This window comes from Solanum stenotomum, chromosome 10, assembly GCF_019186545.1.
Source record: "Solanum stenotomum isolate F172 chromosome 10, ASM1918654v1, whole genome shotgun sequence".
NCBI classification, from domain to species: Eukaryota; Viridiplantae; Streptophyta; class Magnoliopsida; order Solanales; family Solanaceae; genus Solanum; species Solanum stenotomum.
This window is the reverse complement of record NC_064291.1, coordinates 25,390,838-25,418,535: the sequence shown is the minus strand read 5'-3', so window position 1 is coordinate 25,418,535 and position 27,698 is coordinate 25,390,838. Positions and strand designations below refer to the sequence as shown.

Below are 27,698 nucleotides of genomic sequence, written 5' to 3'. Positions count from 1 at the left end.
TGACAGTTCAAAATGAATCAGAATCTTCATTGGTAGTGGAGGTTAAGGTAAAGCAAGACAGTGATCCGATGTTGCTCGAACTCAAGGGTGCAGTCCATCAACAGAGAGTTGAGGTTTTATCCCAAGGGAGAGATGGTGTGCTTCACTACCAAGGTCGATTATGTGTTCCTAATGTGGGCAAGTTGAGACAACAGATTCTTGCAGAAGCCCATAACTCCAGGGATTCTATTTATCCAGGTGCCATTAAGATGTACCGTGATCTGCAAGAACTCTTTTAGTGGAATGACATGAAGAGGGATATAACAGATTTTGTGGCTAAGTGCCCCAATTGTCAGCAAGTGAAGGAAGAACATTAGAAACCAGGGGGTATGGCTCAAGATATCGACATTCCTACTTGGAAGTGGGAAGTGATCAACATGGATTTCATCACATGTTTACCTCGTACCCGTAGACACCATTACTCCATTTGGGTGATAGTTGACAAAGTCACTAAGTCTTCTCACTTTCTGGCGGTCAAGACTACAGATTCGGCAGAGGACTACGCCAAGCTTTAAATTAATGAAATAGTCAGGTTGCATGGGGTTCCTTTGTCTATCATCTCAGATAGAGGTCCGTAGTTTACCTTTTATTTCTGGAAGTCATTTCAGAAAGGTCTTGGTACTCAAGTGAACCTTAGCACAGCACTTCATCCACAGATGGATTGTCAGGCAGAGCATACCAGTTAGACGTTAGAGGACATGTTGAGAGCTTGTGTGATCGACTTCAAGGGTAGTTGGAATGATCACCTTCCTCTTATAGAGTTCACCTACAATAATAGCTACAATTCCAACATTCAGATGGCCCCTTATAAGGCATTGTATGGGCGTAGATGCAGATCTCTGATTGGTTGATTTGAAGTAGGTGAAGCAGCCTTGATAGGGCCAGATTTGATCCATTATGCTATGGAGAAAGTGCAACTCATTAGAGATAGACTTAAGACTGCCTAGAGTCGCTAGAAGTCTTATGCAGATGTATGGACAAGGGAACTAGAGTTCCAAGTTAATGATTGGGTTTTCTTGAAAGTGTCGCCTATGAAAGGGGTGATAAGATTTGGCAAGAAATGGAAACTCAGTCCTAGATATGTAGGCCCTTACAAGATTCTAAAAAGGATTGGTAAAGTGGCTTATGAGTTAGAGTTGTCAGCAGAGTTAGCAGCAATGCATCCAACCTTTCACATTTCACTATTGAAGAAGTATGTGGGTGATCCAGCATCCATGTGCCATTAGAAAGTGAGGCCGTGAAAGATAGTCTTTCTTATGAGGATGTACCATTTGAGATTCTTGATCGTCAGGTTAGAAGGTTGAGAAACAAAGAAGTCGCTTTAGTCAAGGTTTTGTGAAGGAGTCAGTCCGTAGAGGGAGCTACTTGGGAAGCAGAAGCAGCCATGAAGTCCAAGTATCCTCACCTATTTCCTTCCGATTCCACTCCAACTTGAGGTAATAGTTCCTCTTCAGTTTTTCAATCATTCATGCGTAGAATCAATCTTAGTATCATGTTCCTTCAATCTGTACTTGCATTTTTCAGCGTATTTGCATGTTTTTGTAACTTAGTTCAGTCAGAAATCAACTTCCAGTGTTTAGTCGTAGGATTGCAGCTCATCCCCTCCATTTTAGTTAGTTTAGTCTTCATTCGAGGACGACAAATCCCAAGGGGGAGATATTGTAAGACCTCAAAAATCAGACCTAAAAAAAATGCAGAAAACTACTTGAAGCAGTGAACCACGTTAGGGTTCACGGACCATGATAGGGTCCACGGTCTGTTGACCTGCCCGTGGTCATGACTTAGAAGTCACTAGGCCCGGACATCAAACCATGGGCACCTTCACGGTATGTGGCCTTGACGACGGGCCATGGTATAGTCTGTGATATCTAGATAGTAGCCTACATAGCCTAGCCCTCAGACACCCCTCGCCCAAGTAAGGACCACGGGGACCTTCATGGTCTGTGGTCCTAAAGACGGATCGTGGGGGCGTCCGTGAAACCTAACCAATAGCCCCCTAAACCTAAACTAAGTGGTTTTGGTCAATTTTAGCCTAGAAACATAACTAGAACTTAATCTTTCATCAAAACTTAGAAAATTAGAAGCAAAAGAAGAGAAATAGGCGACCCAAACCCTTCGAAGAACGTAACAAGTTTCCTCCGGTTCTAGCCCTAAAATCGAAGGATTTCTTCATGGAATTCGTCACCAGGTATGTGGGATTTCACTAGTGGGTTCCTTTCTCCCATTAGGTCCCTAGATTTCAGTCAGATTCTTGATTCCCTATTATTATTTAGACATAGGGTTTCTTGAACTATAGCAAATTAACATGAATTAGTTATTTAAATATTCCAAATCAGATTATCATGTAATTTGTTTGTTTATTGCATGAATTTCATAACCCTAGCTAGGTATTTCGTTAGTTCTTTAATTACACATGTTAGGTCAGATATTTCAGTATTTCAGCTCTACATGCCTCAGTCTTGAATGTGCCATTATCAGTATATTAATGTGCATTCTCAGTTTGTATGCCAGTTTTGAGCTATCCAGTATATTACAGAAATTCAGTCATAATGTGTTAATTATTTAATCTATTGGGAGTAGCAGAATACCGAGTTGGCTAGGGTCAGTCACCTATATAGTCCCAAAACTACGAGCCACATAGGTTGTACGTCCCCTGTGTGGGCATCTTTTTAGTGATCACACCAGCATGCCTCTACATCTTTGGTCGGGTGTATTGGGTCCTCTTGATGGACCGTATACATCGAACTCCACATTTAGCTTATATGGTTTTATTATCGGTTACTAGTAGCTCCCTCAGTTCAGTCAGACTCCATTGCATTGACCACATTTCAGTATAATCATTATTCAGCATCAACATGTCTAAATTTGGTCATTGCATTCAGTTAGCTCAGTATTCAGTATCTATATCATGTTTAGATTATACTCTTGCTTTATTGCTTGTTCAGTTATATGTTTATTTCAGCTTTACTCTATCCTGCATGCTCAGTACCTTTCAAGTACTGATGAATACTCTGTGCTACATCTTCTTGTGATGTAGGTTCAGATTCTCAACATCCAGATCACGCTTAGATCGGTTTCCGATCTCTAGTTCAGCAACATCAGTAGTGAGTCCAACATTCTTCGAGGACAATAGTCATGTTATATTTCAGTTTTCATTGTTTTAATTTCAGTTTTGCTAGACTTAGCTGGGGCATGTCCCAGCACTTCTAGTTAGTTAGAAGCTATTTTCAGACATAGTTAGATTCAGCTTAGTATTTGAGTTTGATGTTTCTTTTGTATTAAGCTTTCATGGATTTGATATTTAGTTTTAGTATATGGGTATTTCCCCATCATTTCAGATTTATTTATGATTAGCTTCCGCATCAGTTTTATTTCTCAGTTTATCTTTAGTATGCTCATGATTATGCCAGCAGGGTTAGCTTGGGGTCACTTGTGATCCTAGGTCCCGTGTCCGCGTCTCGGGGGTAACTCGGATCATAACATAAGGTAAACATGAACTTAAGATACGTTAATACACCCCTTCAAGTTAGGCATGGTGTAACAATGCCTTACTTGGAACAACATGTAGTAAAGGTTAATTTAGGTTGTGGCTTGGTGAAGGTAGCATCAAGTTGATCACAAGCATGAGTATGAGAATCTTGAACTCGATGAACTTGAACCTGGTCACAGACATATGCAAAATCTACAACAACATGTTTTATACGAGTGTTAAACATCGGTTGTGAGAAATAAGTAACTCCAACATTTTCACAGTGGATTGTTGGTGTCTTCGGAATGGTGACAGATAAGTAAGTTTTGCACCTAAGTGAGCTCTGCAAGTGCATTGGCGACTGATTTATACTCGGCCTTTGTGGATGACAAGCCACAACATGTTGTTTTTTTACGACCAACTGACTGGATTTGGTACAAAGAAAAGAATGTAACTTGAAGTAGAGATTATGTCATTTGGATCACCAGCCCAATCTGCATCATCATACATATATAGATTAGAGTCAGAGATACGAAGTGATAAACTTCTAGCTTCTTTGAGATATTAGAGAGCTCTTTTAATTACTTTCCAATGTCCATCAATTGAATCATGCATAAATTGTGGCAATTTATTGATTGTATAAGAAATGTCAGCCCGAGTGAGTGACAAATACTACAATTTGCCAAGGGTGCGTTGGTAGCGTATGGCATCAGTAGGTGGAGAACCATTAGCTACTCGAAGTAGGACAGTGGAACACATGGGAGTAAAAAAACCTTTAGCATTGTCCATATCCAGTTCAGAAAGGATGTCTGGAATATATTTGGATTGAGAAAGAATGAGATCATCTCGAACATGCTTAGCATCAACACCCAAGAAATAGTTCAGATAGCCAAGATCCTTCAATGAAAATCGTCCTGCCAAGGAACTTATGGCAAATTTAATCACTGGTGGATGAGTTTCAATGACTATGATGTCATTTACATAGACAAACACATAAATAGTTACGACCAGATGCTTTCATACAAATAAAAAGGTGTCACATTTTGTTCTAACAAAGCCCATTTTAAGAAGATATTCATGCATAGCATTATACCAAGCCTGTGGGGCCTGTTTAAGGCCATAAATAGCCTTCTTGAGTTTGCAAACATAAATCATGAATTGGGGATACCTCGGTGTTGAAACATTAAAACTTCTTCATCTACTTTGCCCCGTAGGAAAGCATTATTGACATCAATTTGATGGATTGGCTAGTTCTGTTGCAAAGTTATAGATAACACTAATTGTATGGTTGTTGGTTTGACAACAAGACTAAATGCCTCATGAAAATCTAAGTTGGGCTCAGTGAGAACCCTTTTGCAACTAGAAGAGCTTTGAAATGATCTATAGAACCAACTGTCTTTCTCTTGATCCTATACATCCATTTGCAGTCCACAACATTTTTTGAATGGGTCTCGTGGTACGAGTTCCCAAGTCTGGTTTCTTGTTAAAGAAACATGCTCTACGAACAAACTCTACGTTCATCGCATGTCTCCATTCTTCATGTTTATTGGCTTAGTTGAAAGTTATAGGCGTATGATTTAGCTGTGCGAGGAAAGATATTCTTCTTTTCGATTTGAAGATATTATTCTAGAACCTAGTGACAATTTAATTTGAAGATAGTGGAGGAATCAGCGCAACATGTATAGCTGGAGAGGGATCAATTGCTTGGTTTGGAGGATTTAAAATTTGATGGAATTGCAGGGGTGAAGGAGTAACCTCTTTTGTAGTGATTGGTTGTTGGGGTTGGAAGTTGCTAGATGTGTTTTTGCATCTCTGATATGTAAGAAATGGCTTATGTGGAGCAATATCATGCGAAGAATAAAGGGAAGGAAGTTGTGAAGAAGAAAGAGATGGAATTTGCATATTACCTGATGTTTCTGTAGCTGCTGGTACTTGGTCAATGTTGCTGGAGCATAACCTAGGGAAGAGGTGGTAGTGTTAGAGTTGGACTCTATAGGGATTGAAATAAGTTATGGAATAGAGAGAAGGGGAGTTTGAATTGTTGCTGGACTGCCCTTGTCTTATTCAACAACTTCCCAACTTAACAGGGAAGTATATTTTCGAAAATGAATGAACACTTTTTTAAAGGAAATTCATTTTCAAACAATTATACATCACGACTTATGAAATTTTTTTATTGAACTAGGTCAAGACAGATATGAGCATGGTGAGTTTGAGAGATACCTAAATACACACATGGGGTGGACCGGGGCTCAAGTTTATTTCTACTATAAGGTTTAAGTCAGGGGTAACAAAGACAACCAAAAACTTTTAAGATGGTATAGTCAGGAGATCGACTAAATAATCTTTGGTAGGACGACTCATTATTCAGGATATGAGTGACAAGTCAGTTAATAAGTTAGACATCCATAATGACATGCAAATGATCAAAGATCAGATGGTAAGGATACTTCATGAAGAAGGGTTTTAGTGGTTTCAAGAATGTGACGATGTCTATGTTCAACTATGACAACATGTTATGGTATATAGGGAGGTGAAATTAAGTGTTAATGCCATGTTTCTAAAGATAGGGCTGAAGACCAATAAACTCACCTCCTCCGTCCGTGTAAAGTGAAGGAATTTTTGTTTTGAAGAAATTTTCTACTAAAGGATTAAACATTGGAAATATTGACATATGCTCACTTTTATGTTTAAGTGTATACAACCAAGAATATTTGGTGTATTGGTCAACAAAAATAGAGTAAAATATTTTTTAGTCAAGTGACAAAACAAGTGATGGTCCCCATAAATCACTAAAGGTAATCTGGAAAGGAATATTACTAGACAAAGTGAGTCGTTGAAATGGCATATAATGTAATTTATTAGAAGAGCAAGCATTACAAAGGTTAAACTTTTCTATGCTAGCAATAATGGGAAAATAAAACTTCTGCAGAATAAAATGTAAAATCCTAGAGCAGGGATGACCCAATCGATAGTGCCAGAGTTAAGATGGGGCTTGTGTGGAGACAATGTGAACAGATGGTTTGCTGGATTGCATATGAGACCACTCATACAACCCATTTTTATACCGACCTTGTACCAATGGCTTCGGAGTATGCAAGTCTTTCACAACAAAAGTAAAAAGAAAGAATGCAATAAATATGAGGTTATCTCGACAAAACTTAGCAAAAAAATCTCAGATTTTTTTTATGGATAGAGCACAAAGTGTGTCAGAAAGCTTAAAAGTAGCTTTTGATGCCTGAATTAGAGTTGAACTAGTATGAGTAATAAGAATAGTTTTACCGTCACCCATAGATATTTCTTTAGTTCCAGTATACTCTTGAAGGTTGTAAGGTTTAGAAGTGACATGGTGAGTTGCTCCAGAGTCTAGAACCCAAGATTTTCCAGATGATTGAATGTCAGATACAAAGTGAGCCTTAGCTTCAAAGTGATTGTGCAACTAGGAGCGATAAACATCCGTTGTGTGACCAAACTTTTGGCACAAATGCCATTTGACAGATTGTTTGGATTGTCTCCTTTTTTTTTATTGTTGGAATTCAATTGGTGATTCTTGAAATTTCATTAGCGAGATTGAGATATTTTTCATGAATAATTGTTAAAGCAAGGATTGTTCCCACTGAATTTTGGAGGCATGTGGGACTTGTGGAAAATATCAGTCATGATCATCGAGAATGACTTTTTCAGCTCTTAATGTTTTAGGAACAACTCATGATCTGTGAGATTGTGAAAAAATTCTTCAAAGTTTAAAGAGGAGTCTCGTCTATGTATCGTAGTAGAGATTTCACAATATTCGGGGCCGAGGCTACTTAGAATTTTGACAATAAGTTCATCTTCATTGGCAGGTGAACTAGCAACTTTGAGAGCATCACAGAGAGAACGAACATCTTGTAAGTATTATGTAATGGTTTTGGAAGCCTTCTTGGTATTTTGCAATTGATCTCGCAAGCTAAAGATGCGAGTATGACTTTTGTTGGCGTAAACTGTGTGAAGGGGTTTCCAGCTTTGTTAGCATATGGTGTTGCTACAACAGTCGGAGCAATTATAGGATCGACAGATGACATCATTGCTTGTTGGATTAATTGATCTTGAGAGAACCAAATCTGATACTTGAAATTTAGTACAATAAGATCGTTTTGGATTATAGTAGGTGATGGAGCAGTTGTGGTTCCATCAATATATCCCATGAGTTGATGTCCATTTAGTAGCATCACAAGTTGCACTTTTCAAGTGGAGAAATTGAGATTACCTTATAGTTTAATAGATAACTGAGCAACAGAGCTAAATTGTACTACATGAGTGGTGGCAGAAATTGTAGAACTATTACCAGCAGTAGCATCAATAACTGGAGCCATAGATGAGAAAACTTAAGACAATGAAATGGATCTAAATCGGTGAAGCTTATGGAAGCTCTAATACCATATAAAGATTGAGATGAGAAGGAGCTCAAAAGGATAATCTTATTGAAAACTGCAAGCAATCTTAAATACATGAACTACAACTAACTTAAGCTAAATTGCAGGCAACTACTCCTAGATATGCTCCACATTAGGGGACTTGGTCAATATATAATAAAGCGCTAAATGAGATAAATAAAATATTATCTAATACTTGGTCAAAAGTAAACACAAATTTAAGATACGTTAATACTAATATATATATATATATATATATATATATATATAACCTTTTTATCCGAAAACAAAATAAAATTTCACATAACAATTTTCAACATATAATATAAATTAAACTACAAATTATAAGGAATTTATACAAGTATACTTGGATGGTTTGACATTTTTTGAAAGAGAAATCAAAATACTCTTTCAAGAGGTTTAATTTGTTGAAGTACAACAAACTTTAGAAAAAATGAAAGTAATGATATTTCTTATTGAAAACTCTGAGATACAGAGAAAAGAAGAACCCTAGAAGATATTCCAGCGATATTTACTTAACGAATTATACTTCCCAGGAACCGCTGCAATTGCGTCCTATTTTTAATAATATCAGGGAATTTTGATGCGAATTCAATAGATCGCTGAATAGGAGTCATTTTTCCTTGACAAATCAAATGACCCAAAAATCTAACTTTTGTTTGGAAAAGACTCATTTTAGGTTTAGATATGACCAAACCATTTTGAATAACTATTTTCTTAAAAATGTCTAGATGCTTAATATGCATTTCAAGAGTCTTTGAATATACCAAAATATCATCAATATAAACTATGATAAAATCCAAATAAGGATTAAAAATATCATTCATAATCTTTTGAAATTTTGAGGGAGCATTTTTTAAACCAAAGGGCATTACATTTCATTCGTATTGTCCAAACGGAACATTAAATGTCGTTCTATAAGAATGATTTTTAAATATTTGGATTTGCCAATATCCAGATTTTAAATCAAATTTGGAAAAGATATTAGCATCATATAGTCTTGATAATAAATCCCTTTTGTTTGGAATAGGATACCTAATCCATTTTAAAAATCTATTTAAAGGTTTATAATTAATTACTAACCTGGGAACACCTCGTTCTTTTTCTGCTGCGTTATTAACATAAAATGCAGTACAAGACCAGGGTGACTTGGAAGGTTTTATTAAACCCTTTTGCAATAAATTATCAATTTCCTTTTTGCAGAATTCGACCAATTCGGTATTCATCTGGAAGAGTTACAATATGATTTTTCCAATTTCAAAAAGCACTAGGATGATCAGCACAAATATCAATGGCCATTTGTTCAGAAATGAGTTTAATCTTTTCCTGTATTTTAGTAGATTTCAAAGTATCGAATATATTCATACTACATATCTCAAGTTGTAAATAATCGACATGCTTTTGTTTCATTGCAATTAAAGCATTAATATCTCGAGAAATAGGTTCAGTGATAAAATTATAACTAATATCTTGATTTTTATAAGTAGCCGAAAATTCTTTAGCGTTTATATTAGTAAAAGGATATATTGCATTTATAAACGGAGTTCCAAGAATAATGGGAGGATATAACTGATTTTTTACCAAGAAAAAGAAGTGGGGAATACAAACTTTATTCTGACAAATACGAGTATTAGATAATTTATACTTTATATCTAAAGCATGACCAGATGCAGATTTAACCATATGAGTTGTTTTTTCAGAATATTTAGTAGGTACTAAACCTTTTTGAATGCAACTCACATCAGCGCCACTATCAATCAGAGCAATGTTAGTTATAGGAAAGTATTATCAATTAATATAGTACATTTAACATACCATTTATGAGCTGTAATAATTTGCATCATTCCTAAAAACATATTTTGTTTCGAATCAATATTCAAAGTGTTGGCAAGAGTATTTTCTTCAGCAGTAGATTCATCAACCTTATTTTTTCCTTTGCTATTAGCAGACTCAATCTGAGTAAGACGCTGATCATAAATAATATGATTTTGTTTAAGAAATTTAATTTCTTCCTTCAAATGTTCAATTTCTCTTTTTAAATCATCAAAAAAGGTATCACGAATAATCATGGTTTGTTTAAAAGAGAGTCTATTATGAACTTCAGACAAGAAGTAAGGAGCAGAATAATTAAAATCATCTTTAACCTTTTTATTACTAGGAATACTAGTTGAAGAGCTAGTTTTACTAGCAGCCAATTGAATGATCTTTTCACGAAGAGTATTATCGGTAACTTCTTTTAGAAGTTCTATCACATTGTCTGCAGTGATAGTGAACATATTCATGTCTTCGAACTGAGATTGCAGCTTGTAAAATTCATCATGTTCGTAGTGACAAATATCACTATGACATTTCCAAGCATCATTCGAATCTTGATGAACCTTAAAAGGCTCAGGTTGCTCATCCTCTGTTGCATAACTTGCTTCAGAATCATTATAATCTGATTAGGAACCAGAAGTATATAGAAAACTATAAATCTTCTCTTGAATATCATCATTAAGTTCTAGAGTCTTAAGCTTTTCCAGCTTACAATTTGGAGCTATATGCCCAAAATCTCCACATTTATAACACTTAATCTTATCAAGATTTCGCCTAGACCTATTCTTGGTAAATCTATGAGATTTACGATGAGCCCTACGCTCATCTCTTTCTTCTCTAGTCCTTCTTCTAGATCTTTTTTTCTTATGATGAGATCTATGAGATTCTGATTTAGAAGTTTCTCGGTTGGTGCTTTTTGAAGCATCCGATAAACTGAATTGAGTATAAAAATCTCCTAATTGAGACTTCTCTCTAAGCTTATCCATCTTAAGCTGTCTTGAGAGTTTTAACTCATTGCACAAATTTATGCCTTCTTCCGTACAAGCCCCAATAAGCTTTCCATAAGTAAAATCACTATAGGGAATAATTCCTTGTGGATTTCTAAGAGTCTGTTTTACTCTTTCTGCAAATAAAGAAGGTAAGCCATCAATAAATTTGGCTTTCCAGAATTCTAAACCATTTTCGGGAAGTTCCATTACCCGACTCAAATAAGTGTCTTTATACCATCTAAACTCACCTAAATGTCTACATCTAAGACCATTTAGTAGATATCTAATGGTTTCATATTGATTGGTAAATCTACCACTAAAATGTTCAAGAATAGTCAAAAAAAGTGTATACATAGCGTCTTCTCTATTTTGAACAAGGGCAAAGCCTAAATTATCAACTCCTTCATTTACTGCCTTAGCATTAATTACTGCTGCTCTTGCATCAGAGGGCATATAATTATCCCACCATCCTCTTAGTTGACCGGTAAATCCTGTAATAATCATCTTGTAAATGGTCTTGTCAGTGTTACTAACACTTTTGCAGATAGTAGCATACATAAGCATCCTATGAACCATAATTGTCAACTGCCTATCAGTTAGCCCATCGAGATTCCATTCATAAATCTCACTTCCACTATAAGAAGTGTTAGTTTGATTCCAATCTCTTTCCTCTATTAAAACATCTTGAAGAGTAGGCCTGGGATAGTAATATGTTTGCATGCTAGGTTTTCTAGCATAAGCAGTATTACCACTATTCTTCTTTGGATACCTATGAAGTTTATTAACTTCCATTTCCATTTGAGTTTTGAAATCAAAAGTGGTTTCCATCTCATCTGCAAAATCTTCAGCGAGACTTATCGGTTTCACACTTGCACCAAATTGAGAAAACTTTTTATCAAGAAGATTTTCAAGGTCGTGCAAAGGTCTAAGAATAAAATCCTGAATCTCAGGAGGCCTTTGAATATGAACATCAGATGTTTTGACGAAGAAGCCTGATCCGAAACTTGTTTCACAGATTTTAGCTTATTATCAATTTGAACAATCAAATTAGACAGACTATCTAATTTTTTGTCTAGAGAACAAATATGTTCACCAATAACTTTAACATATAGACCCAAATAATTAGTTTGAGAAATAAGACGATTAATTTCATTTATACTTACTGCGGAGACTTCATTATCAATAAATTTATTAAAAGCAGTAAAAGTAATACCAGTATTATTTGGTAAAATAAACGGAGCTTGAGGAGGATAAATTGATTGAATAATATTACCTGATTCATCTTTGTAAGATCGTTCAAGAACGTTGATGAATAAAGGCAAATAAGTGGTTATAAACCAAGGCACAAAGAACATAATATGATTATGTAATGCACAAGTTTCATAAAACTCTTGAGAAATATTATTTAAATCTTCTTTACTATAAGTGCCAAAAAACCAAGTTTTAAACCGGTTCCATTTTTCATTTAAAAATTCATTTTGAATATATTTTATTGCCAGTGAACCTAGACTAAAATCAATTTGAGGTTCACTCATCATTAAGTATCATTAAGATTAAAATCCATCTCGGATACAGAAGGAATATCCTTATCAGAAACATCAGATGATTTATCATTCGTTTGAACAATGTTTAACCGAGGATCAATTTTAATTTTTTGTTTTTCTAATGTGGTTTAACAGTGTATATCTACTGTTAATCAATAGTGGTCATCTTGTCTTTCTTTTTCAACTCCCTAAGTAAACCTTTAGCTTTAGACAGCATATCTTTTGTCACGGGTTTCACCGTACCAACGATACAGGATACTGACCTGGTGGTGGTCCGCCCAGTCATAGATCAAGCAAGTCAATATCCTTAGAGGTAGTCCAACTACATAAGAATCGAAATACACAAGAATTTTAACATAGTTTCTCAGGCTGCATGGTTTAATTATTTTACCCAAGCAAAGGGTCTGTAAAGAAACTAATACATACTTTTATTAAGCCCATGTGTCTGATAGTTCTAACCGGGCATCAAGCGCCCTATTTTTTTACCTTTTAACAATGGCCAATAGGGCCGATGAGAAATATCAACAACTTTATTTACTTCCGGCAAACCGAGAGCTTTACAAACTAAGAGAAACAACTTTAAAAAAACTTTAATGAAGAGAGAGTGGTTTTCGACGCCCCTCCTTCAAACTACAAAAGACCTTATTTATAGAAGAAAAAGGGATCTATCTACAGTGACCGATCTACAGTGATTTACAGTGACCATGGGTCCCTTATCAATGGGTCCCAAATGTACAGTAACAGTTTTTCTACTGTGGTTTAACAGTGTTTCTACTGTTAATCAATAGTGGTCATCTTGTCTTTCTTTTTCAACTCCCTAAGTAAACTTTCTGCTTTAGACAGCATATTTTCTGTCACAGGTTTCGCCGATTCACATGGCTGGGCCTCTTGAGCATCATCTGCGATATCATCACTTGTTTCACTTCTCATTGAAGTGCCTGATTTTTCATAGTGAGTGATATTGAGGAGTAGATTCCTCATAATTTCATCCAAATACTCCTTTATCATTTCTTCTTTATTTCCATCTTGAATGGAAATTCTTCTGGCAATATGTTTGACGGAGTTGTCAGCAATTATTCCTTTGTGAGGTATAGTACCATAATTTTGGATTCTTTGAGAAATAGAGTCCAATAATTCTTGGCCATATAATGATTTAGTCATGGGATTCTTCTTCATTAATTTATCCCATAAATTATTATAATAAATCTGATATAAGCATGGAATTTGTTCTTCAGTAAAACCTACTTCCGGGGTCCATTTATGGATCCATGGAATCGAGAAATCTATGAAGAAATAAATTTGCTCAATTTGTTCTATATAACAAACATGATCTGAGTGGTATAAATCATTAAGGTCTGGTGAAACCTTAACCCAGTTTTTGTATAACTTTAAAAAGGGATCAGGTAAAATCTTTACCGTTGGTCTGTGGTATGACCACCAGTTTAAGAACCAGTTAGGAATTGGGTCAACAAATATCTTTGCACACACCTTGATAAACCAAGTATGTTTATGCCTTTCATTGTTACAATAAAGGACTTTGCTAAAAGCGTTAATATAATCCCAATAAGTGAAATTGGTAGGGATTTTATTGAGGCTGGTCTGCCTTTCTTTCATCGAGGATATACCCCAATCTTCAATTGATATAATCTGATTTATGATCATTTTAGAGAAGTTATAAACGTTCTCGCTGGTGTTATAACCTGAGAAGTGCAGAAATTCAACACTACTTGTATTCGTTAAAAAGGTCTCGTAATACGAGCGGGTTTTGTATGACTCTCTAAGTAAATATCGCTGAAATATCTTCCGGGGTTCTTCTTTTCTCTGTATCTCAGAGTTTTCAATAAGAAATATCATTTCTTTCTTTACTACCCTTTCATAGGATCTATTATCATCAACCTCTTCTTTCGCCACCGATGCAAAAGTATCACATGCTTTTGAGATAAATATGCTCTCAGTTGGGCGTATAATGGATTATTTTCTGGAATATCATCCAGATGTATCGAAGAAGTAGCTTCTTTTGAAGAGCTTGTTAGTTTTACCAATCTCTTTCCTCCCCTTTGTATAATTGGAGAGCTGGATGAGGATCCGTATGATGATCCTGATGTTTTGAGGAGGATGATCTTCCCCTTCCGCGAGTATAACTGCCCCTTCCTCTAGCCTTGGTTACCCAAGGAGGATCCATCCTGCAAACATAGCATTTAGTTTTAATCATCTAAAAGGTCATAAACTTCAGAACAATAAAATCTTTCATATAACTCTTGTTCAATCATGTAATTAGCGACGATATCCATCACCATTCCGTCTATAATTCTCCATAAAATACGTTCCTGTAAATCTCTATTAAGAGGAACTGCCTTCAAAATTGTAACCAAAGTAATATTAATAAAGAAGTCAAGAAAACCCATTAAGAAGAAAGATATTCTCTAGATAAGAAGTCTGGGAGGGAATTATCACTTCCCTTTTTATAATGAATTTCGAAATCAAAAGGGGCTAATTGAGCCTGCCACCTAGCAAATATTAATTTGGATGCATCATGTTTAAAATCTTTATCAAACATATATTTGACTGATAAGTACAACAAACTTTAGAAAAAATGAAAGTAAATATTTCATTGTCTTAAAAATAAATTCATTATATATATATACACACACACAAACCTAAACTATCTCTTTTTTTTTAAGTTTCATACACAAATCATCACTCGAAACACACCTCTCTCTTTTACTAAACTTTCTTGATGGTGTGTACTAACTCTCTCTTTTATTTTTATTTTTAAAATTGTCACATGGCACACCACTTGGACAAAACATTCCACCTTGATAAAAATTAATATATTATTTGAATTAGTTAAAAATTAAAGATTAAAGTATCATTATCCCAAAATATAATAATATTTTTTAAAAAATAATTTAAAATATTTTTTTACCTCACTCTGCACTAGTGTCGTACCCCCAACACCCCCCCCCCCCACCTTTTTAACTTTTAAATCTTCTTTCATAAAATTTTTAACAAAAATTCTTACTTCATCTCAAACCCCTCTCCCCCTCTCCTTTCAAACAAAATTTAGATGTTATTTTTATTCTTTTTAAAAGTTCCTACCCCACCCCACCTAATCCTCTGTCTCAATTGTTTTTTTCATTTTTCTCATTTCGTTTTATATATGTACATATGTTTTTAGTAAAGTATTTTCTTTCAACAAGGTTTTTCTAAAATAAAATTTTCGTTTTTATTACATTCCGTACGCAAGTAAAAAAAAATCCTAAAAACATATGTATTTATATCTAACAGAAAACGACAAAAATATATAAAAATTGAGAGTGGAGGGATAGATGAGATGGGGTAGAATTTTTTATATTTTTAAACAATAAAAATATTAGCTAAGAAAAATTGGGAAGGAGTGGGTAGTTTTTTTTGTGTGTGGGGGGGGGGGGTGAAGTAAGTTTCGTTTAATTGTTTTAATTTTTTTTTAAAAAATAATTTATTTTTGGAGATAGTGATCTTTAACTTTTAACTAATACTAATAGTTTATTTAATTTTTGTTAAGGTGAAATATTTCGTCCATGTGGAATGTCATGTGACAAGGTTTTTTAAAAAATAAAATAAAACATAGTGTATTACACAAACCCACTGAGGTGTATTTATGAAACTAATGAATAATAGTATAAGTATTAAACTCACACTCTCAATAGTTTAGGTATGAAATTAAAAAAGGATATAGTTAAGGCCCTATTTATTTCCATCAAGATTAAGATGTCTGAATCTAAATAAGCGTCTAAATCTAAATAAGCATATGAATATTAAGATGTGTATTAAGATCAGAATACACATTTGAATATTCAGATATGCTCTCTAGATCTGAACACTAAATAAGTAAGACAATTTCTTTTCAATAGCTGAATTTTCATATCTAATTAAACTTTATATAAAATAAATAGTATAAAAAATTCATTTCAACAACAAAATATTAATTTTTGATTAAAAAAAACAACTTTTAAATGTTTATATTAAAAAATTAAATTATGTATCAATATAAAAAGTATTGTTACGTGATTTTTTTAAGAGTTCTACATAAACAATTTTTTTATAATGAGAAAAAATATCACTAATAAAAATTATATGCATAATATTGTAATGACCTCAGGTCATTTTTGCGTTTATGCCTCCTATTTATCGTTTAGAGCTTTCCTGTAGCGATACAAAGTCATTTATGACTTGCTGGAACTGAGAGTTCGATCACCTGGTCATTTATTTGGTTTTTATGCAAGTTTTAATATTTTGGAGCTTTTGAACCTTGAATGGTCATTTTTATCAGAAGATAAAAAAGATGACCTCAGAATCCCATTATGATGATTCCATCAGCACCATAAGGGTCATTTTAGGCTAGTTATATAGTTGGCACGACTCCCGAGGCTTTCAGTGCGAGTCTGTGCGATTAGGCGTTTTAACTTTCAAGTTGAGGCCTACATTTGGCTTTAGTCAACATTTCCGAGTAAACAAAATGGGATGAGAATTTGGTCAACGTGGTTAGCTCCGAAACGTTGAGTTTGGTCTAGAACAACCCTTCGTTTAGGTCCCGAGGCTTCCAAGCTGATTTCGAGACTCTTCGTGAATTTTGGTTTAAAATGAAAATTGGATGAAGGACCTACTTTTTATTGAAACGACCTCGGATAAAAGTTTCGATGGTTTCGTTGAGTCCATAATACCGAATCTGAAGGGGTAGCAAGTTCTATTGTGTGCACGAGATTCTAAATGAGTCCCGGACACCCCGTCGAAGTTTTGGAGGCCTTGTACTTTGCTGTCAGCTGAGGCCCTCACGTTCGCAAACAGCTGGCGTGCGCATTCATGTGCAGGTGGCTGCATTCGTGAGTGTCCGGCTGGCCTCGCGGTTATGAAGGCCACCAACCTGGCCTCCTTAGTTAAAGTCACAACCAGCCTTGGTATGATTGTGATTTCTCCTTTGTTTTAGCTCCAGTTTTTGTGATTTGAATTCCCACACTCTTGTAATTGGCGGGGCTATGTGGTACAATGATTGGATTGTGTTGGTGACACTTCATTAGATGTAAATTTGGCGTAAAAGTTGTTCTCCTTCTCTTTAAAATTTGGTTTTCGTTGTGTGTTGTTGTTTACGCTATTTTAGGCAATAAATTGTGTCCTATTTTGGGACACAAGTTCAAGGAATAGTTCAGGACCTTTTGACGAAGAAAATTCCTAAATTTTCAACAAGGATCCCACGATTTCTGTTTGACTTTAAAAATTAGTTCGTCTTCGTTTTGGATGATTTTAGTTTCTCTATGACCGTATTGACGTTGCGATCATATTCTTGATAGCGTGACAACATAGAGGTTGTTCGGAAGGGAAAGGTTCTGGCCTTATAATTTAGAATGCGAGTGTTCGACCTATAGGTACGCTACGACTTCTTTTCTAATTAGATTGCGTATGAATATATAAATTCATGATGATTAGTGTGAATTGATGGCAGGTACCTAGTTATTCTTAGTTTTCTCTTAGAAAACACGATTTACGGTGATCACTACTATTCTGAGGGTAGTACCATAATTAGCTAGGGTTGTACATGTGTTGTTGCATGCTATGTGATCTACTTGTTTTACTATGTGTTTCTTGAAGCATATTTGGCCTTAGTCAAGGATAGACTAGTGTGGCCTTAGACTTGTGAACTTTGTGACTTCGGTATGTCTCCGACATCATTTGGATGGACTAGGTCCTTGTAGACTGGAATAGAAAAATTAAGTCTGATAGTATGAGGCTTAGTTTAGGCATTTGCGCGGCTTGTTGGTCCTTCTGTCTTGCTCCCCTACTTCTACGACTTCAATGTGTTCTGGAGGTTGTGTGCTTTCTCGGGATTGGAGCACTTCAGGCTTGTAGCCTTTTGTGATGTCTTTGAGGGTGGACGTCGATCCACGGTGGCTTGGAGCCTACCTAAGATCCTTTTCAAAGTCGATAAGCCCTCAGACACTCTTAGTAGATGGGCGGATGCCCTTGGGAGTTGACTGGCTTGCAAGGCGGCCTGGATATTTGAAATTCTCTTGGAATTGACACTCCCCCGTATCACTCATGCTAGTTGGGAGGATTACGCCCCTGGAAGTGGATTGTCTGGCTGGGCGACCTGGGTTGATTGTCACTCGAGAAATCGAGTCGTGACAAATATAATATCAAAAAGTTCAACAAGTATGATAGATTCTATTCGAAAAATAATAAGGAAAGTTTTACATCATCAATGTGTGACATATTTTCTAGATAATTAGAAAAATTAAATATCTGATAGTTTTTTTCGATGACTTTAATTCAATTCTCTAACTTGTTAACCTCTAGGATCATTCATGATTTTTTTGTAGTTGTCACTTTCACAAAATATACTAACAACTATATTGTATAACGGTTCTTCCCATCCAAGTTCATCTAATTATTTTTTTACGTTCTTCAAAATTAGGTGTACTATTTTTTAATCAATAACTCCAAAACAATATTCATCTTCTCATCAATTTCCAATTGAGACGAAGATATTTTATTTTTTTCTCCAAAACTTTTCTTTCAGTTGCAACTGAAGATTGAGATAAAGAATTATTAGTAGATAGAGAAGAGATACCAGGACGGGATAGGTACACCTTGGACTCCAACCATGAACTCTTATTGTAGTAGAAACTTCAAAAAGTTTTGTACACAAATCTGAAAAAGGGTAGAGATGAAGTGTTCAATGTCTTTGCTTTTGGATATTTTAAATAGGAACATCAAACCTTTTTTTGCAGTAAAATAAAAAAAAATTATTTAATAATACTAACCTTTATGTACACGTCTCACTCATTACTAGGCATCATAATAGTGTAATCACAATAATAAATCTAGGTAATCTCACAAACGGTTTGATGATCAAAGTGTCTCGATAAAATTAATGGCCTAAAACAAAATTTTTGTAAGAGACCTCAAATATGTATACATAGTTGTTGTTTTTTAATCAGTAATACTATTTTTTTCACTCAAAAACCTTGAATTTCTTGATATACATCAATACGCCCAAAAATACTATTGCAACAAGAGTTTTTGACAAAAAATATTATACCAATTTCTTTTTTATGAGTTAATATAAAAAAAATACTTATAAAGATTATGAAAACTTATCAATTCAAGGGGAAAAAAATGATATTTGGTTGAGAAAAAAGAAAAAGAAATTTGTAGAGAGAGAGCAAGCCGTGCAAAGAGGGGAATGATAGGCGACGTGATTTTTATAATGTACTAAATAAATCTAAGTATCGTTAAGAATTTCCTACAAATTGAATTCATTCAAATCTTTTCAGATCCATTCTTAAACCTTTTTTTTAAAAAAAAAAAAACAAATGGACTCATAATGGACTGGTTGGTCCGCACCCAAGTATAGTAGTAGGGTGAAGCAAAAAAAAAAGGGAAATGAGGAAATAAAATTAGAAAGAGAATGAAATGCAAGTTTTTGGGCATTAAATATCTCGTACATACATTTCCTTGCTTTAGGCTTTGCTTCAATATCAATTTTGTATTACGACATTCGCTCTCTATCTAATATCTATGTTTGTTGATTGAAACAGTTACTTTCCTCTTCCTCTATCAGATTTGGTTGATATTAACATTAGCTTTTCCCCAGAAAACAATTGGAATTACAATGTTGTGTAAAACGTCATTGCCATTTTGTCTTGTAACTGCTTTCTTCATTTTGTCTTGTGTCACCCTTGCCCTGGCAGGATCTGACTTTGATTTTCCTTCCTTTCAAACTACATCCATTTCAGGTATTCTAAGATTGCACTTTCCTTCTTTATTTCTTTTTTCTGTTTGTGCTGATACATGGGTTGTTTCCTTTTAAGGTGAAATTAGGAATGAAAATGATGTGTTGGTTTCATGGGGGACAAAAAGGTTGCTTACTGAAGATGAACTTCCATTGAACTCATCACTTATCTTGGCTGCTAAGAGAACATATAGAAAAGATCCTCTTAACAATTTCAATAGATATACTGGAGGCTGGAATATCAGTAACCGCCATTACTGGGCTGTAAGTATTCAACCTTTTATTTCTAAATCTCTTTTCTAACCCAATTTAAGGAACACAACCTTGCAACTAGTAGTAACATCTCTGTTGCTGTGAAGACAGCATTAATTGCTCTAATTTTGGAATTCACACATAAAATCTCCACCTACTCTGCCCTTGGAATGTAAACTTAAGTTCAAATTTTTCTTTCTCTACAGGAAAAATATACTAGTATTAATTTAGTGATATCAAATCTTTGTTTCAAACTTATTTACAAATCATGGAAGGCTAGTTTGAAAAGTTTTACACCTCTTTTCTTGGGTTGTATAGATAAGAGAAAAGGGAAAAGGAAAAAAAAATGTAAAAATTCTACACTTCTGTATTCAAATATGATTTCAGAACAATAAGATTCTCATTTCCTCTATACTTCTCCAACCAAACTAAGGTCTAAGAAAAAAAAATACTAACTGCTCCATTAACCCTGACCCTTTGATTGACTTTATGTATTTTTCTTCCATCTTATCATGTTTGCCAAATATATGGAGTCAGACATGAATTTTTTGCTTTTGGAGCCAAATTGCAGACCATTTAAAGTCGCAGGGTCTTCGTTACTCTAGTCATGACTAAGATTTTGCCTAATTTGGGAATGGTAAAATGGTCCAGGCAATTGTCTTTGGAAAATTTTCTTTCCACTACTCTGACGAGTGTCATGAGTTATATTACCACCATAATTTTCAATGATGGACTACATGACTTGTAATGAAGGTTCTCATTTGGTCTCCAGAATGCAGATACTTTACCTGAAATTGGACAGTAATTTGATATATGTCACAAGATTCTATAAACCAGAAGCAGAGAGATTGCTATCTAGTATCATTCTCGTCCTGATACATTTCAAAGATTAAAGTCATTATCATTTGATTGATCAGAGAGAAGTATGTAGTTGCATCTCCGAAAAGAGATGCTCTTCAGTGACTTGAACTTTAGTTTTGCTTATCAGTATTCAGTATGATTAAAGATTTAGTCCATGCTCAATGATGCTATATAAGGTGTTATGTGACAACTTAAAATTGCATTTGTGTCAACAAAATTCATGCAGAGAGCAAATTTTCGTATTGCAAATGTTTCATCACCTTTTATAAATGGGATTCCAATCTTTACTTTCAACAAATAAAATCTTGTATATGTACTTTAAAAAAGTTGTCAGACAATCTATACTTGTCTGTGCGTTCTCATTATTCCTTTAGGCAATGAAGTATATACTCGGTTGTCCTCCTTAAAAAAATTATTTGCATACAATCTATGGGTTCAATTGTTTCTTATGTTATATTTGTTTATGTGCAGTCTGTGGCTTTCACTGCAGCTCCATTCTTTGTCGTTGCGCTGATCTGGTTTGTGATCTTCGCGCTGTGCTTGTTGTTCATCTGTCTCTGCTACTGTTGCTGTAGAAGAGTTCCTTATGGCTATTCCCGAACAGCTTATGCTCTGTCCCTCATACTCCTCATACTTTTTACCATTACTGCAGTGTATTCTTTCTCTCTCTCTTTCTCTCTCCACCTAGCATATACAAATTCTTATGGCTGTGTACACAAAATTGATATCTGCTCTTGCATTACGGATACTGCCACTTTAATCAACTGCTCACTCGCAAATATACACGTCACATTCCCGTTCTCTCTGTTCTGATGTGTCCATTTTGTAACTTGCATATTTTGTTCCTTGTGCAGTGTTGGATGTATCATTTTGTACATTGGACAGGGAAAGTTTCACAGCAGTACAGTTAACACGTTGGATTATGTGGTTCATCAGGCAAATACCACCGCTGACAGTCTCAGAAACGTCTCAGGTTATCTAGCTGCAGCCAAACTTATTGCTGTGGATCAAGTTTTGCTTCCTGGATCAGTCCAAACAGACATAGACCGCATCCAAACCAAAATTAATTCTTCTGCTAATACCCTTGCCAGTAAAACAGAAGACAATAAAGATGACATAGCTGGTTTGGTAGAGTCTGTGTAAGTGAATGTCATTACAAGCTTGTTCTTTGCAATTTATATCTGTAGAACTTACACAATTGAATCGAGTTCTCGTACTTCTATGGGTCTGCCTTATGGATCAACTTTGTCCTTTCTTCTATACAAAACTATTTAAGTTCATCTATTCAAAGCATTTATTTTGCGGGTCATGTCTTTAAAGTAAGTTTATAAAGTGGTGGTTAGACCAACTATGATGTATGAGGTGGAGTGTTGTCCGATCAAGAACTCACACGTCAAGAAGATGCAAGTAGCAGAAATAAGAATGTTGAGATGGATGTAGGAGAGATAGGATCAGAAACGAAGCTTTCTGGGACTAGGTAGGAGTGACCTTCATGGTGGACAAGATGAGGGAGGCTAGATTGAGAAGGTTTGGGCATGTGAGTAGAAGATGCATAGATGTCCCAGTGGGGAGCTATAAGAGGTTGGCTATAGTGGATATAAGAAGAGGTAGAGGTAGGCCGAAGAAGTTTTGAGGAGAGATGATTAAACAAGACATGGCACTTCTACAGCTTATTGAGAACATGACCCTAGATAGGAAGATATGAATGTCAAGTATTAGGGTAGAAGGTTAGTAGGTAGTTGAGCGTGCCTTTTAAGTGTTATTAGTATTACTCTCCTACTAGCATATTCTTCGATTTTAATATTACATTTTCCTTTGCTTCAGTAATCGTATTATTGGTTTGTTGGTATAATTCTCTTCTTTATTGTTTTTACTTTACATACTTGTTGTTTGTGATGCTTTACTTGAGCTGAGGGTTTATTGGAAACAACCTCTCTACCTTCACAAGGGAGACATAAGGCTGTGCACACCTCCCTCCCCAAACCCTACTTGTGGGATTTCACCGGGTTTGTTGTTGTCTTTAAATCTTGTGTATGATAGTTTTAGCTTGTCAACTTCTTTTGTGTTTCATCTTTGTTCTTTCCATTTGAATAGTTCTAACTCAGCAATCTGAGAGATACTTTGCTATGTTCTTGCTTATCTAGTTGCACTTCAATCCACCAAACACACATATTCCTTTGCTGTTTTGTATTCTAAAATGCCGGTGGTAATAATTATGCAGGAGATTGGCTCTTATTATTCTATCAGCCATCATGCTTCTTTTGACATTTCTGGGATTTGGTAAGGTGACCATTGCATTAGAATTCTGAGTGTAATAATTAATTTGTACTAATAAATTTTCTCTGTTTTCTTTTCTCCTTCCAGTACTTTCAATTTTCGGGATGCAGGCTTTCGTTTATATGTAAGTGAACATTTTATATTACTAGGATGTTCTTTCTTTCTTGTATTTTGTTCCCTTGGCTCTGCTCTTCTGTTTAAACGTATGTTCTCTTGTTCTATTTTGTGCAGCTTGGTGATATTTGGATGGATTCTTGTCACCGGGACTTTAATTTTGTGTGGCATATTTCTTGTTCTCCACAAGTAAGTCCTGTTCTGTATTTTACTTCTCACCATGTGCTGTTGTTCTAAGTTAGTAAGAACTAGACCACGTTTTTTCTTGTGTGTGGAAAATCTTCTCATTGTGGGTTCAGCTTCAAGTGATTGGTTCTGCTGTTTTATCCCTGAAAGTATATCCAAAGTTATCTTCAATGTGATGTTAGATTCAGCTTAGTTCTGCATTTCTGCAGCCATCATCAACATAAAACTGCTGGTCTCAGCTGAGGCTAGCCAGCCAGGCTTTAGATATTATTGTTTGAAGTTGAATTAATATCCTCATGAATGATGATGTGGCCGAGAAAGTGTGTTCAAATTCTTGAAGGAGCTTGAGAGACATAAAAAGTGCTGAAAGCTGATTAAATTGTTGAGGTGCCAATCTTCAATTGGTTTTCTTTTTCACTTTCTTCTTTGTTTTCCTTCTGTTCTCTTTCACTTCTTTGTTCTGTTAGACCCACCAAATTTCCACCATGTCCATTTTCATGCTGAGAAGCCACAGAACTAGCAAGAATCAATTTTATCTGTACTATGTTTTTTGTATTTCCCTTTTTTTTGGGTCTATTTTTCTTTTTTGTTTTCATCAGAACCACCAAACTTCCACCACGGCTAGTGCCACCATTTCTGTTTTTTTAGGCAGAGAAGCTCACCGTCCTGAAAGGTATGAAATACGCATAGAAGTAAAGCCTATAGAGAAAACAATCCAACACCAGTTTTTACAACTTCCATCCGTGAACTACTCCAGTAAAATACACTGATTCGAGAGCCAACAACTTAGAATCTGCGACAGCTGTTAATTTCTATCATATGCTGGATTTTCTGGTTGGAAATATCTATTGCCTGTTGAAATTGAAAATTGTGATTTACTTAGTAATTAAGTACCGAAATGGGCCCAAAAACGAATTTGATGAATGAAACCTATTATGTTTGTATTATAAATCTGCCATTGTCTTGTATTTTAATCTATTTCCTTAAGGGTGTGCATGAGTTTTCTGAATTATTATAGCTGTGATATATTATTGGCTAAAATGATTTAATGGAATAAGATGAACTTTCTTATGCTTTCCATTCTTAGAATTAGGTGACTTATTCTGTGTGGTGTAGCATGTATTAGGTGTTCTGATCAGTTTTTTTACCTGTTGGTCGAAAAACCTGGGATTTCCTATGAAGATTGGGGAGAGAATGGAGAAAAAAGAGGAGAGAGGAGAGGAGAGGAGGTAACAGAACTAGGGAGGGTTTGACTAACAAAAAGAGAAAATATGAAAAAGGTTCAAATGACACATATCGTGTGTGTATACAAGTCTAGGACAAAATCTGGTTGTGTCATTTTAGGGAGATATTAATTCCACTTCAAACAAGAATTGTGGGGTGGGTGGGTGGGAGTAAAAAAGGTAGCCCGTAAAGTTAAAAGTGTGTAAATGACTTTTTCTGGACAACTACAAGGTGCAACTTATGTGTTTTTCCTTTGATTGAATCATTTTAGATGCCTGTTTTGGTTATACTTCTAGCTGGTGCTTCTTGATACCCACTCTGGTCATAATTACTAAAATAGTACTCCCTCCGTTTCAAAAAGAGTTGCCTAATTTGACTTGGCACGAAGTTTAAGAAAATAAAGAAGACCTTTGAATCTTGTGGTCCTAAATTAAAGTTATGTCAAATGTACAAAATTGTCCTTTAATCTTGTTGCCTTAAACATGCCACGTGGAAAGCTAAAATTAAAATGTTACCAAAAAATAAAAGAGGTCATTCTTTTTGAAACAGACTAAAAAGGAAAGTAGATAATTCTTTTTGAAACAGATGGAGTACTAAATTTGTCGAACATTGACTGCTAGGAGTCTCATTATTGAGTGATCAACATATGTAGAGATTTGAAACTCTCTTATCTGTTGGGAATTTGTGTCTTCCCTGTTTACTGGGAGCCTCTAAGTCACATCTTTGTCCGTTCCTTATTAATGTCAGTCTTGATTTATAAATGTAGTTTGTGAAACATGTCTAATTGTTTTGTGTTTGATATGTCAGTGTGACTGCAGACTCTTGTGTAGCAATGAATCAATGGGTCCAACACCCTCTTGCTCATACTGCTTTAGATGATATCTTGCCGTGTGTGGACAATGCCACTGCACAAGAGACCCTTACAAAAAGCAAAGAAGTCACTTCTAAGCTGGTCGATGTTGTTAACCAGGTCATTACTAATATTTCCAATAACAACTTCTCCCCCAGCTTTCGTCCTTTGTACTACAATCAGTCTGGACCAAAACTGCCAATCCTTTGCAATCCGTTTTACTCGGATTTGACTGATAGATCCTGTAACCCTGGTGAAGTGGACTTGAGCAATGCTACAAAGGTACATATATGAAAACTTCTTCCTGAAAAGTTGAAATTACTTCAAAACATATTTCTCTCTATCCCCCACATGTAATACTTTTGAAGGAGTTGCCTCAAATTCCTTTGCTAAAATGGAGAGTTATGACAACCTTTTAAAGTTTTTCTATCATGCAGGTATGGGATAATTATGTCTGTCAAGTTTCCCCTAGTGGCATTTGTTCCACAACTGGCCGTCTGACTCCGGTCATCTACGGCCAGATGGCAGCTGCTGTAAATGTGAGCTTTGGATTGTACCATTATGGTCCTTTCTTGGTTGATCTAGAAGATTGTGATTTTGTTAGACAAACATTTGGAGATATATATAGCATATACTGCCCCGGACTTCAGCGTTATAGCAAATGGGTTTACATTGGACTGGTGATGGTTGGTTTAGCAGTATTGCTTTCCCTTACATTCTGGGTCATATATGGGAGAGAAAGGCGACACCGCGTGTATACAAAAGAACACATGCCCAAACCAGCTGAAGGGTAAAGCGATTTACGAGTAGTCTGCTTTGCTATTTGCAATGCTAGCTAGAGGTGTGTTGTTGTGTATCAAGTTTTCTGTATATACTGATGAGTGATGCCTGTTGATAGAGATTATAGTTATATTGTATTATTAGGTTCCATTCCTCGGGGTTGAACTACATTATGTACTGTACAGATGGTATCAGTTTTATCTTGATGTTATTATGCCATCTATGGGATGTGTAAAAACTTACCGTCACCCAGTGTGTACCAAATAAATTGATGAATGACATATGTTTTCACATGAACACCTAATGATTAATTACTAAAATATATATACACCTTACTAAATCACGTAATCATTGTAAGCTGATATCATTGGCATTTGGCAAGTATTGTTGTCATTCTTCAAAATAGTTAAGTCAATACAGAACTAGCAATGTCACCGAGCCTGCAAAGGTTAACAAGCCAAACTCTTACAACAAAGTACAAACACTACCCGAATAGGGAAATGGATTAAAATTCCCCCTTGAATTTGTCTCAAAAAGTCGGTTACACACTTAAACTATCATAATGACTTATTACACACCTATACTACTCAAAAGTGAATTTTTCTACCCACTAAAACTAACGCGGCAAAAAAAATAAAACAAAAATAAAAAATAGATGCGTCAGTTTGAAATTAAAGTAAAAAAGAAGTTAGAATCCTCTTTTCCACCCCCACACCCCACACTTCTTCTTCACACCCCACCCATTGTCCTCCTCTTCTTCATTCTTTATTCTCATTACACTTCTTTAATTTTTTTTATCACAATCTTAAAGCACAATTTTTCTTTGATTCGCAGTTAGGTTAATTCTTATGGATCTAGAAAAGTTTTGGTTGATTATTTCTATCATTTACATTTTTTTTTACTTTGTTAAAGAAATTTTGGTTGTTAATCAATTTTTGGATTTGGTGGTGATAGACGCTTTATGGGTTTGGTGATGATGGGTGGCAGGTACAAAAATTAAAAGAGGTAATTGAAGATGATGAAGAAGAAAGACTTGATATTAATAATGGTGGTGGTGATATTTGATGTTGGGTGACAAAGAAAAAGAAGAATTAAAG

The 27,698-nt window shown here is 35.2% G+C and overlaps 1 protein-coding gene across 1 annotated transcript; it reads left to right on the top strand.

The window, feature by feature from the left end:
- Nucleotides 1-19,783: 19,783 nt before the first annotated feature.
- LOC125878279 (uncharacterized) lies at nucleotides 19,784-26,832 on the top strand. The gene is made up of 9 exons (XM_049559496.1): nucleotides 19,784-20,061; nucleotides 20,137-20,321; nucleotides 21,642-21,823; nucleotides 22,025-22,309; nucleotides 23,392-23,450; nucleotides 23,535-23,571; nucleotides 23,679-23,750; nucleotides 25,779-26,103; nucleotides 26,259-26,832. The coding sequence occupies exons 1-9, from the start codon at nucleotides 19,938-19,940 to the stop codon at nucleotides 26,613-26,615; spliced, it is 1,626 nt and encodes a 541-aa protein (XP_049415453.1). The 5' UTR covers nucleotides 19,784-19,937; the 3' UTR covers nucleotides 26,616-26,832.
- The last annotated feature ends 866 nt before the right edge of the window (nucleotides 26,833-27,698 follow it).

Bases quoted from the DNA above. Each gene is read 5' to 3' on its own strand.
- LOC125878279 (XM_049559496.1), top strand. From the start codon at position 19,938: ATGTTGTGTAAAACGTCATTGCCATTTTGTCTTGTAACTGCTTTCTTC. The intron at 20,322-21,641 runs GTAAGTATTCAA...GTTTATGTGCAG, and splicing joins GTAACCGCCATTACTGGGCT to TCTGTGGCTTTCACTGCAGC. The intron at 23,572-23,678 runs GTAAGTGAACAT...TATTTTGTGCAG, and splicing joins ATGCAGGCTTTCGTTTATAT to CTTGGTGATATTTGGATGGA.